The sequence below is a fragment of the Haliotis cracherodii genome, unplaced genomic scaffold, assembly GCF_022045235.1.
Source record: "Haliotis cracherodii isolate W230 unplaced genomic scaffold, xgHalCrac1.p SCAF_4, whole genome shotgun sequence".
Classification (NCBI taxonomy): Eukaryota; Metazoa; Mollusca; class Gastropoda; order Lepetellida; family Haliotidae; genus Haliotis; species Haliotis cracherodii.
In genome coordinates this window covers 25,382,229-25,395,689 of record NW_027266297.1, presented here as the reverse complement: position 1 = coordinate 25,395,689, position 13,461 = coordinate 25,382,229, and the positions used below count along the sequence as shown (strand labels likewise).

Below are 13,461 nucleotides of genomic sequence, written 5' to 3'. Positions count from 1 at the left end.
CAAATGGAGCATCATGGTTTCTCAAAACGTTCAAGGAATGAATTAGAATACGATGGTCACGATATGAAGCATTGTGCTTGGAAAATATAATACCAAGGTTAAAGAACAACCAACGTGTGTCCTGGTTATTTTGTTTAAACGTTGAGGGATTACTGGCTCATTATTAACGAAAACCTACAGAGAGTATTGTTTATCTTCCTGTTTCATTCGACCAACATGTTCACCACAAATATATCCACCATGCACGAATTGTAAACACCACTCTCTTGTTTTTCCCAATGTTTCACAAAAAGGGATTTCAAAGGGATACAAGCATGCTTACGGTTTATGTTAGGGAGATAAATCTCCTCAGCCTCTCAAGAACGTAATTAACCAGGTGATTGTGTTAATGCATAGTGCACAGCGCGGCAATGCGGATTTGAGCCTCAGCACGAAGACGTGGTTTCAGGGTCTCTGTTGCTTGTAGTCAGTGAAAGGGGCTACAGTCAACACCTTCTCCACACCGCCCTAGTCTATTCAAGTGCTCGACCCAGATGGTTTACGTGTGTCAATACTAAGTTCTTGACGTCGCTCGGTAATCCGGGTCAAGCATGCACTCTACCGTCGGGAAACGCACTGCTTCAAAGAGGAGGTAGAAGGTGAATAAACTTTCGCATAAAAACTCTAAAAATACCAGTTGAATGAATTGCATGTGAAAGTACCCTCGATGTAGTTAATTATCAGCAGTAACGGGTATCCTTCTAATACGAATAATTTCTATAAACTAGTATCTAGTTCTAGTTCATAAAATATCTAGTGGTTAAATATAAGTACAAGGATGACACCCCGAAACATTTTCCACAACCTCACTAACCCCCCAAGCCTCAACCCCACACAAATCAAACAAATCGTGACGGATGCGGTTGAACCTTAAAAGCTTCAGTCACTGACATCTTAACAATGATGTTTTACAAAGTGTACAGTTAGTGCGAAAGAAAGGTCGAGGGAGGTGCTGATGTACTTTTTAACAGTGCGTCTTCCGCATACAAATACCGCATGCCCTCTTCTACACAACTGAAAAGAGAGTCCATCTTGCACATACAGTGCCACATGAGTTCCTGTGCATTCGTCCGCCATACAAAGTTTGTTTGTTTTGTTTGTTGTTTAACGCCACACTCAGCAGTATTCCAGCCCTCTCATTGCGGTCTGTAAATAATCGGGTCTGGACCAGACAATCTTGTGATTGATATTCTGATAACGATCCACGCAGTCGGGGTACACTGACACGATAAAACCCAATTCACCGATCCTGCCCACCCAATATACTAGAATCCTATTCAAACCCGGAATCCCCATTGGGGATCGACAAACGCTGCATATTGTACTGATATGCCCATGCCCCTTCCGTATCTAATTCAGACACATACTAATGTATCGTGCACTAATTATAATAAACTACACGCTGTCCATTCCAGACAATGAGACAGTGCTTATTTTTGAAGACTAAACAATGCATCTTGATCTCATAATACCGCATTCGATCTTGCCTGTCTCTTTCAGAAGACTAAACAATGCATCTTGCTCTCATAATACCGTATTCGATCTTGCCTGTCTGTTTCAGAAGACTAAACAATGGAAATTGCACTTGCGATAACGTATTCGATCTTGCCTGCCTGTTTCAGAAGACTAAACAATGCATCTTGATCTCATAATACCGTATTCGATCTTGCCTGTCTCTTTCAGAAGACTAAACAATGCATCTTGCTCTCATAATACCGTATTCGATCGTGCCTGTCTGTTTCAGAAGACTGAACAATGCATCTTGCACTTACAATACCGTATTCGATCTTGCCTGTCTGTTTCAGAAGACTGAACAATGCATCTTGCACTCATGCGCGTATGCGCTCTTGCCTGTCTGTTTCAGACAAAGAACCAACACACATTTCACTCATACGGCAGCATTTCTACAATCTCCTTGCACTACTTCAGAAAGGGGCCAGTTTGCAATGGAGATGATTAAGAGAATACAATCAATCAGCAGGCTGTAAGCGTGTGTGTATCACATGGGATGGAAGGTCAAACAGCAACAAAGCCTCGCTCAGCAGTACATCCATATAGCTGCTTCCCATTTCCTCAAAGTCAGTGGTTGAACAAATACGGGCCGCAGCTGTCTATATACACGATGCAAGCTACACATACAAAACAAAGTGTGAAAGTTATACATACACATCATGTGTGCCGTTACATGTGAACCTACAGAACACCTAGCCCGTGCATCTGTCATGTCAAGTCCTTCATACAATGAGGTTTTGTTCTGCCCCTCTTTCTGGAGGCTGGTGATCTGTTGACGAGGTACGCCAATCTGGAAACGATGTCGTCGCCTTTAGTTTAGTCTATGACGTCGGACCGGGGCTTTTGTCGCTTAATAGGCGCCGTTGCAAAAATGCTTGGAGCTGTAGGAACTTCTATTTGCCATGTGTCACTCCAACGTTGTGAAAGGAACTATTTACAGTGTGAAATCCATGGACGCTGGTGTATGTTGCGTTATTAAATAAACCTTGGAAATGTTTGTTGATGATAGACGCATCTGAACCGATCTAATAGTGGTTTCTGAATGGACAGAAAATTGGTTGTTAGTCAGAAAATACATACTTCTACATCTCGTGAGAATGCATTGGCAGTTTCGACACATTTTCAATTCACTTAGGTTTGGAAACACACGAGAGCTAATTTTGGACACTCAAAAGACACCACTCGTGGGTTATCGTTAGAGATCTCGGGATAACTGTCGAAATTGATTAACGGGCATTTGGTTCCAACTTTCGATCTGTACCTTGTGTCGATGACTGTATTCACAAACATGTTCAAGAGAAGTCTTAAATGGTAAAAAAATGACGTTTAGTTTTTCCTTTCAAAACGCGCCTTTTTCACCCTGTGCATGTCCCTTTTCGGATTTCGGTACATACCAAGGGAAGTTAACTCTAAATTCTAAACTATAACTCACAAACCTTGGCTTCTATTTATCGATAACATTTAGGTTATTCTGAATACAGTTCCTTCCAAGGAAGATTCGCGCCTCAGTTTTTGGACGGCCACATGAAAGTGTACATCACACCATTTGAATGTACATCAGTGGAGGGCCAAGAGGGTATCTGGGGGTGGCCACCACCCCCCACCATCCCACACCACCCCCACCACCCTTTTGTTTTACATCTGATGACATTTTGTATGCACATGGCCTACCATGATAACGTGTTGATTTGGTCGTTAAAGCACAATTAATAATGGTTTACATATCGTGTTTGTGATTTTTTAAGCCGGCTTGTGGAATGACCCCCAACCATTCTCACAGAGACAATATCTCAGTTCACACATGTCACTTATTACAATGTTTTAAAAAGACTCCAAATTGTGGGTCAGACTCTCGCTTTAATTTGTCTTCCCCGTCCATGCCAAGAATAGTCCCAGTAATGAACACTCTGTCATGTTTCTTCACGTCCCACTGACTGATGTTATGCGACGTAAACCTATTGAAGTGTAGGTAAGAAAACACCACATGATTAACTACAGCTTAACACCTAGGTCCGTACAACATCTGTAAACATACGTGCGCACCGCCAACACATGGAGTCGAAAACACGAGGGTGACATACGGGCCTGAGTACCCAGCTCGTGTTCCTGTCCTTCCTCCTTTCTATCCCTGAATGCATTAATTTGCTCCATGTGTGATGTGTATTTTTGGAGGTTACTTCAGTTGTTTAATGGATAATGTTTCGTACATAATAATGACGACGACAAACCCGTATCCATCATCATACTATAAGAAAAGTGACAAAACACCTTCCATAAGGTCTGCTGAAAGCGCGGTCTATTGTACGAGCATGTGTTTATGAATCACTATCAAATACTTATGATGCAAGATGCTTGCGAAAAGGTGAGCGTATCCTGCCCCACTGGTGGCATCCGTCACAAACACACGCAAAGGCAAGTCAAGTGCTGATATGAAATGTCTGCTGAAAGCAGAGCCGAACTTACGATTCCGAATATATCACTAGCGTGTGTTCATGCATCACTCTCAAAACGTGACGACACCAGATGTTCGCGAAAAGGTGAGCGCAACCTGTCCCAGTGGTGACAATAAGCCAATTCAGTCGAGGAGACGTCTTGTTATGAAAGCGTTATACTGTGAAACATTAAAATATATCGAGTTATCCATTCGAGTGTCGATATGAGGATCCTACCCGGTACCATAGAGACAAGTCATCCTGGGTGCGTTCCACAAGGCGATCTTAGCGCTAAGACAACCGTAGCGCTAAGATCGTTTTGTGGAACGGGGCCCTGGTATATAGAGTCAATTGACTTAACAAGACTTCACTGCATCTAAGTATTAAAATGTTAAAGCTTCCGCGGTATTCATACATGTCTCTGTAAGACGCGCTACAATCAAAGAAAAACAGCCTTAACTCCTCGATGTAAGCCAACATATTAAGACGTATGACATTAGCTCAAAGTCATCCTGACATTTGAGCACGTTTATGAGACAACATTAAATGTAAAAATATCCATAAAGTCCTTAATGCATGTTACCTCGTCATGGACATTTAACTGCAGCTCTTTATGAATGGTTAACTTCAAAGGTATAAGACTCAAAATTGCTGTTATATGGGTGAATGAATGGATGTGTTTTTTTCAAAGCCAGTCATTCAAACGACTACATTCGGTGATAAATATTAATAAAATGGCGTTTCATATGTCAACCAGATAATCATATATAGTGAGTGATTCAAAAATAACGTCGCTATGCATCATTTCAGCCTTATGGCGGCCATGTTATAATTGGTATATAGATCAGGTTATTATACCACTTAATTATATATGTACAGAGGGAAACTGAAGCTCACCTGGCAACAGTATGGAAACATTATATTGAAGACATTGTCATCATACACCCGAAGGACGAGGTGTATCCAATATGATCAAAATACGTAAGCCCCATTTTAAATCTACTAAATTAAATGACACCGGGTCCTATAGAGACGATCTATACAATGTCGCGAGAGTTCTGTGTCGGGATAATCCATGCAAAGTTTCAGCTTCATTGCTTCTGAGGTTTCGAAATTTTATAATAGGTAAGGTCAAATGTTTCTAGAAGTCAAACTACAGAAAGAATATATAATCGTATTGTAGGCCGCAGTGAAGGAAGCACCTGTCACGTATACGACCTGGCATGTTTTGCAGCCACGGAAATCTTGTGTTGAAGACAAATATGGGGATACCACTTGCAGGATCATCTCAAGAAAAACTTTCATTTTCTTTAAGAAATATTAGAAACCTATTTTTTTTCAGCATTGTCTGTCCGAAGTTGTCAAACTGGCGTTGATTTCTGATCATTTTACATCGTTAAAACTTGAAACTATATTTTAGCAATATCATCCATATAAAGTTTCAGATTTCTCCCAATATGTCTTCCAAAATAAAATATATATCAACTTGTTCTCGTCGCTATATGGCGGAAATAATACCGATGCGACGTTAAATTTTAACTCACTCACTCATTCTATAATAAAATCCAATGCCGATGCATTGGACATTATTTGGCCAACTGTTGCCAGGAACATCTACAAAACCATTCTGCAGGTTCTACAGGGGGAGTTGGAAATGCGAAAGGAAGAAGGGTCGACTTGCAACGTCATAGAATGATGGGCAACAAAAATAACACGAACAATTGATACACACTAACAGCGTCAAAAGCAATTCCATAATCATAAGAAATTTCTTCTAAAAGCAGAGTCCATTTAACGATATAAGATCTTTTCGAGAAATGTAAATTCAGCAAATGTTGTAATGAATGGTTTTAAAAGATTGTTGACAAGCATATGACTTAACATGATCTAGAACCCTCTGTTAAAAAGTCCCAGAGATGCATATATGCCTTTCTTTCATAACGTGTCGGGACATGAAAGAGCTTTCCTTTGAACTGCGTTTTCGTGCGTTTTTATAAGAGACATTCACGCTTGACTCATTCTATTGACATATCTATTGTATCCGCTATAAAGAAGAACGTATAAAGGTGGTGTTAGATGCAGGTTCTAAACTTATGTAAGATATAATAAATCAGGTTTCAGACCTGAGCATCAACAGTAAACTCCATCATGAAGATGGGGAGATTAATATGACAGAAGTTCAAAGTTCGAGACTGTATAGAAGCTACTCACCGACGAATATGTCTGCACTTTTCAACTTGCGTACACGTATGTCCATACAGATCTACTGTTACTGACTTCATGCAGGCATCGAGCGGTCGGGTAGCCTAGTGGTTAAAGCGTTCGCTCGTCACGCCGAAAACCCTGGTTACCCTGGTTACAGGGGTACAATGTGTGAAGCCCATTTCTGGTGTCCCCCGCCGTGATATTGCTGGAATATTGCTAAAAGCGGCGTAAAACCATACTCACTCACTCATGCAGGCATCACGAATACATTGGTATTGCTGTGCTGAGTCAGGCAATAATTAAGCAAGTTCTATGGATGGCGGGTGCATGTTCTACCAGTAGGGCAGGACATGCTTACCCCTTTCATCACTGATTAAGTTTGTTGTTTTACGCCACACACAGCAATATTCCAGCTCTGTGACCACGGTCTCTAAATAATCGAGTCTGGACCAGACAATCCAGTGATTGACATCCTGAGCATCGATCCACGCAATTGGGATCGATGACATGCTTCAATTATTTTCATCACTAATTTTCAGTGGTCCATTCATACAATTTTCACAGCTATTTGCCCTTTACGCCAAGTGGAATCTGTTTCGACTGAAGATCTGGGTTGGTTATTCTCATGCATTGACAATTTATATACTCTACTGCAGTGAACCTATATCACTATTCTGAGGTTATGCGACATGTGCCTCACGAGGGACAGCACGCACACCTATGCTAATAAAACGTTCCCTGAAACAGCATAGAAGTGGAAATAGTTTTTAATGAGTCTACTTATCGATCAACAAACCCAATAGAATAGGCCCAACAGATTAAACAAATATTGAATACCCAAAGCAAACTGTCACTGCCCAATGTGAATGATGACATGTAAGTAAAATACTCAATGGCTTCAACAATTATCTGGAGCCATTGTGTACTCTCCTGAAACCTAATCTCCTATGTAACATATTGACGTTACTTTGGGATCGAAAATGGACTAACTTTGTCTTGGATCACATATCTTCAGAAATAGTATGATTTCAAAGATGATCGTTCCTTCATCTCTGGGAGATGGAGAAAGATGAGCTGGTCAAATAAACTGGTCCTTCCTCTCTGAGAGATGGAGAAAGATGAGCTGGTCAAATAAACTTTGCTGGTAAAACTATAAGCCTGAGCTCGGAATGCGTCATTTGATTCCTAAAGACAAAGCTTCCATGTTTGCCACATCACTATCGTAAATCTCACATGGTTAAGTCAAAAATAAATACTACAGAACTGACAACCTTTATTTCTATGCGGTTTTCTATATATTCCTTTCTGTCTTATTATCAAAATAAACAACATGTGTATGTAATAATTATCAGAGAATGCCGTCTTTGTAAATCTCACCGGAACATGATTCCGTTCCTTAATTCCTTTTGTATTGGTCCAATATTCTTGGAAGAGGAATAATATCCTGCCAAAGTAATAGCGATATCCTTGACGTAACTGTGCTCATCGTATTTATACGGCAACCTTGATGATTGTTTGGGCAACTAATTTATGTTCCGCGTCTAGGATGTTTAGACTAGCGTTACACATGTTCTAATGTTAGATCACGGGATGAATATCTCCCCCCATCTGCTGTTTTTTTGTGAATCTAGCACACTTCCTTACTGTTTGTCGAGGAATGGCAACAATGCATGCACGCTGTTGATCTTTGCAGTTTCCGCGCATCGCCATTACGGTTCATGTCTGCGGCGCGAGCGTGAGCAGGAACTAGACAAATCTGTTCAGCTTGGCAATATTCTCACTACTTCCGTGTTGAACGCCAAACACCATAGTGCAACCATCCTCGTGACTCAAGGGCGTGTACCATCTGTGATATATTATTTTAACAACGACGGCTTTTGTAATTCTTTAAGTCAGGATGAATTTCATTCTTTTCCGATATTCACAGTTATTTATCGTTTGCTATTACAGATGGGCCTGGTGAATGTATTTATGCATTAGGTCATCGGAGGAGAAGGATAAGTCGAATCGTTTCATGAAACACATTTCACAATCACCAAAAGTGGGGAAAAACTCCTTCCATGTGCCTGACTAAGAACTTTGCACAATAACTCTTTTATTTATATCATCATAACCAGCATATCTGTCCGTCCATCCGGATTCATTTAGACCCGTGAAGATGCGGGATAGAACAGGTCTTCAGCAACCCATCCTTGCCGTAAAAGGTGACTTTGCTTGTCGTAAGAGGAGGTAAACGGGATCGGCTGGTCAGGCTCGCCGACTTGGTTGATGCATGTCATCGTGTCCCAATTGCGTGGATCGATGCTCATGATGTCAATCACTGGATTGTCTGTTCCAGACTCGATTATTTACAGACCGCCGTCATATAGCTGGAATATTTCTGAGTGCGGCGTTAAACAACAAACATACGCATTCGTTTACTTTTCTGAGTTACGTTTTATTCAATCCCTACCGATATGTTTCTACCTTTCCAACTTAATACTACCATGGCACGAAATCCCAAAACGAGATATAGTTTTAATAATTGCTTTATACTATATGTCGATTTTGCAAAAAAAAGCCTTTCCAAGTATCACGTGTCACGTATCGAGTTTTCTGGCAGACAACACACACAGCCTCTGCGCGCCAGTAGACGTCGACAGACCTTGTAAGTAGTGGTATCGTGTGACGAATTAAACCACGTGCATTCAACAGAGCTCAACTAAACAGATGAATGTTTGCCTGTAGTAATAATAATAAGTATTATGTATCATTATGAAAGGCAAGTGCCGTTATACTATATGCCTCACGACTTGCACTAATTCGATGCAGAAAGTAATTAGTACATGAATATAATCTTGTTTGAGGAGGATAGCATCTCGGTAATGTCATGACGCACGTGTTATCAATAACGTAAGGACTGATATATTTCATAGCAGCGCAAGCAAGCTCTAAGAAATGTACATTATATATATCGTTTCAGAATTGTCACTTGTGTGTAGGCAGCTCCGTGTGGCTGTACATGGAGGTTGAGTGAGTGAGTGAGTGAGTATGGTTTTACGCCGCTTTTAGCAATATTCCAGCAATATCACCGCGGGCTCAGAATCAGAAATGGGCTTCACACATTGTACCCATGTCGGGAATCGAACCCGGGACTTCGGCGTTACGATCGAACGCTTTAACCACTAGACTACCCGACCGTCCCTTGGTTGAGCCACATTGGTGCAGCGTGTTAGGTCCTGGTGTCCTCCGCCGTGATATTGCTGGAATATTGCTAAAGCGGCGTCAAAATTCTTACTCAATGTACTTGTAGGGCATGGTTTGTTTGTTTGTTGTATAACGCCGCACTCAGCAATAATCCATCTATATGACGGCGGTTTGTAAATAATCGAGTCTCGACCAGACAATCCAGCGATTGACATCTACGCAATTGGGATACGATGACTTGCATCAACCACGTCAGTGAGCCTGACCACCCGATCCCGTTAGTCGCCTCTGATGACAAGCATAGGTTGCCGAAGATCAATTCTAACCCGGATCTCACGGGTTGTAGTGCATTGTAATCGGCGATATTGAATATTGTAGTTAATATGCTTTAAACAGTGGAACTCAACTAGGGTGAGTGAGTGAGTGAGTTTGGTTTTACGCCGTTTCTAGCAATATTAGAACAATATCACGGCGGGTGACCCCAGAAATGGGCTTCACACATTGTACCCATGTGGGGAATCGAACCCGGGTCTTCGGCGTGACGAGCGAACGCTTTAACCACTGGGCTACCCGACCGTCCCAACTAGAAGTCAAATATTCTTAGACATAGATAATATATCAAAACGCTAAAGTTATATGACTACAGAAATACAAGAGAGAATATGATGAACCTGAACTGTTAGGCTTGTTTAGAGAAGGTGAAGGAGACAGACGTGTCACTTATCATAGGTCACGGGATGGGGTCAGGATGAAAAGGACGGTCAGCTAAATTGGATTTAAAATCTTCAACTTGCCGCATAGTAAAAGAAACGTGTGTAGTTTCTCGCATTCAATGACGTCAAACTTGGAATTAAAATACGAAAATAACTACAATCAATATAAACTGAGTCTCCCATGCCCACCATCGCAACATGCTTGACCCCCCGTGAAGATCCGGGGTAGAATAGGTCTTCAGCAACCCATGCTTGCCGTAAAAGGAGACTATGCTTGTCGTAAGAGGCGACTAATGGGATCGGGTTGTCAGGCTCGCTGGCTTGGTTGAAGCATGTCATCGTAACCCAGTTGCGTGGATCGATGCTCATGATGTCAATCATTAGTTTGTCAGGACCAAATTCGATTATTTACCGACCGCCGTCATATTGCTTGAATATTGTTGAGTGCGGCCTTAATCAACAAGAAAAAAACATTCTTGACATTCTTGACTCATTTATGTACAGTTCATTTGTGCTTGTGATGAATGGCCAGCAGACCGTTATTCATGACTAAAGCCAAGGCCGTAGTTAACTTAATTTGACAGGGGGATGGGGGTGTTCAAATAATTGTTGTACAAGTTACACTTGTCCCCAACTTTATTCAAATAAAACTGTTTTCTATTAAAACAAGTGCCCCCCTTGCCGCCCCCCACCCCCGGCTGGCTACGGCTCTGCTAAAACCCTTACCCCTTCATACTAAAACACTTTTCTTTCATCGTACGCTTACGTTTTGCCAGCTAACATCAAACGATATTGCAATGAGCGACACAGAATAATATTAAGAACTGTCGCAGAACTGCCACATATTGACGACTGCCATATATCGCTAAGACCACTTAAGCATTCCATAACTTTGTCTCAAAAACTTAATTTACATTCTGTGTCAGTCAATCAGGAAATTTATGAGTATGCGTATTACGATATATATTTATAGTCTCCTGGCCTGAGAGAACGTAAGGGCTTTAGCAAACATTACCACACAGATCACTGATAACATACAATGTCAATTTGACAAGGCGTACGCCGGTTAGCAGTGCAAACACTATCATGGTAGCAGGTCAATGTACATCGTCATGTTTATTTGTGTTTTCAGAATGACCGATTAGTTTAAAAGACTACAAAAAGAAACTGTCTCTCGTATATCGGCGCGTCACTTTGCCCGTTTCGGTTGATAATAGACAGATCATGTGTTGGGGGTTTGGGTTGGTAGGGGTTAGAAGGACAGCTGCCCGCCACCTGAGGTACTGGGGGCCTGAAGCAGGGTATAGTTGTCATCCTCGACTGTGCCTGAATTATACACGGCTGTAATGACAGCGAGCCGCGTGCCAAGGTTTATACGCAGTTTGGAGTTATTGGTTTACAGGAAGATATTAAGTTTCTATAATCATCGGTTGATCGATGTAACAGTTCATAAAATTGTTATAAAAGTGTTGCTGCTGCTAATGTTGGAATTTCGCGTATTTGATATGAACAACATAGGACTTAGCATACAACCTTGCCCGACACACTACTTTTACAGGCTACAAACCGAATGTATGTAATTCGTTAAATGCAAAATGTAATAACCGCTTAACAAAAAACATATCCAGGTCGGGAGCTATTAACATAAAGTACAAACGTTGTACAAGCGGAATTCACGTCACCAGTAGTGTAGATATTATAATTCATATACAGTTCATTCTACAGATTGTTGATAAACAAACTCGATTGTATTGGCGGGTTTTCAAGGCAAGAGGAATTCCCTTTTAAGTTTCGTTCCTTTTGAATTACGGCACAGCTGTAGCTAGCAAATAAACTTTATATTTCGTCACAGGTGGACGAAGATATTCACAAAGGACTGGTTACAGCTACGACTTAGGGGATATTAGATTAGAAAGCATTTTAACGCTATAGCCTTGGGCGAACTGTTTGGAGGGGTATATCATGTTGTAGGGGTGAAGGGAAGAGGATAAACTCTTACTTGTAGTCACGGGTATCCGGGGTGTGGTATAAATGATGGGTAGCGGGGTGGTTCTCTCCTCCCTCACCACCCCATGACAGTGTTCCCAGTAGTCGGGGCAGCAGTCGTAGGCTGTGGCGTTACAGAAGACGTCGCAGTAGCACTCGGTGCCGAGGATGGGGACGGAACAATAGTCGTCCCGGTCGATACAGCATTGCTGCCCCCGGCGCTTGGCACACCAGGGTCCTTCGAGGTCCGGCCCCCATTCCCACATCTCCCCCCAAGTCCCGAGGAAACATCCCGACAAGGATAGCACCAGTAGAATCCCTACACCAGACATCTTAATCCGTTAATCTCTGCAGATTATCTGTTGAAAACGCTTAAGAAATCCTGTCAGTTTTACTCGCCTGCCGCTAGCTGGACGTCAAAGCATGTCTTTCTTGAGTCACACTTGCAGCACAATGTCGTGCCCGACACGCACTTCTCCAATATACCCGTGTCACTTTTACGTACTACATATAATCCAAGTGAGGTATGAAAATCTCCTCGAAGAGTGTCGAACGTCTTAAAATTATCCCCTTGAGACACTCCAACTCTGTTGATATTAATTGATATCCTGATAAGGTTTTACTCCGTGGGATAACATAACCGTGTCTCACTTTACGAAAAATACGAAATATCTTTCCTTAAAACACAATCACTGAATATAATGATCCAATATTTCGTAGAAATGAAATATGTTCACATTTCTTTTGCACTTTCCGTCTTAAAAGGTTTTTCCCTGGCCTCGCGGGTCCACATCCTACTCTTGGTCCAGTGAAGGAGCCTGTGCTGACTCGGCGGTATTCGGCCACTTCCTCGGCTCGCAGGTTGAATGCAATATGTATTAATTGGGTTGGATCTGGACAGGGAGGGAGCGATCGCTCGCGGTTTACCGCCGACACTCGCCGAGTCAAGTTGTGTGACGCAGACCGCCACCATCCTCCGGCAACCCGCGCGCAGGCGTACTCGTTTCTGAGTAGACGTTGCAAAAGAGCTGCCCTTTCAGCTGCAAATAGCATTCAAAAACATTTAACAGTATCTTTATAAGATTTCTCCTCGGAGAAGCTTAAGAAATCTCGAGAAACAAAATCAAAAGTTGGAACTTTGCAAAAGCAAGGGTTTATTTAGCCAAGTATTTTGATATCTTATATCTTAAATTGGCACGATTATCCCCCAAATCCAATTTTGGACCGCCGCCGTGGTCTAGTGGTAGTGCGTCCGTCCGGAGAGTGGAAGATACGGGGTTCGATCCCCGGCCGCGTCATACCAAAAGACGTCAAAAGATGGTACTTGTTGTTACCCTGCCTGGCGCTCTGCATTAAGGGGCTTAAACAAGGACTAGTGGGCTCGGAGT

At 42.0% G+C, this 13,461-nt stretch overlaps 1 protein-coding gene across 1 annotated transcript in view; it reads right to left on the bottom strand.

Annotated features, from left to right (window-relative positions):
• LOC139479113 (uncharacterized peptidase C1-like protein F26E4.3) overlaps positions 1 to 13,045 on the bottom strand; it is a 48,785-nt gene extending 35,740 nt beyond the window's left edge. The window contains exon 1 of the mRNA XM_071261880.1: positions 12,087 to 13,045. Coding sequence (XP_071117981.1) covers positions 12,087 to 12,405 — 319 coding nt within the window. The 5' untranslated portion in view covers positions 12,406 to 13,045. The remainder of the gene's footprint in view (positions 1 to 12,086) is intronic.
• Positions 13,046 to 13,461: the final 416 nt, after the last annotated feature.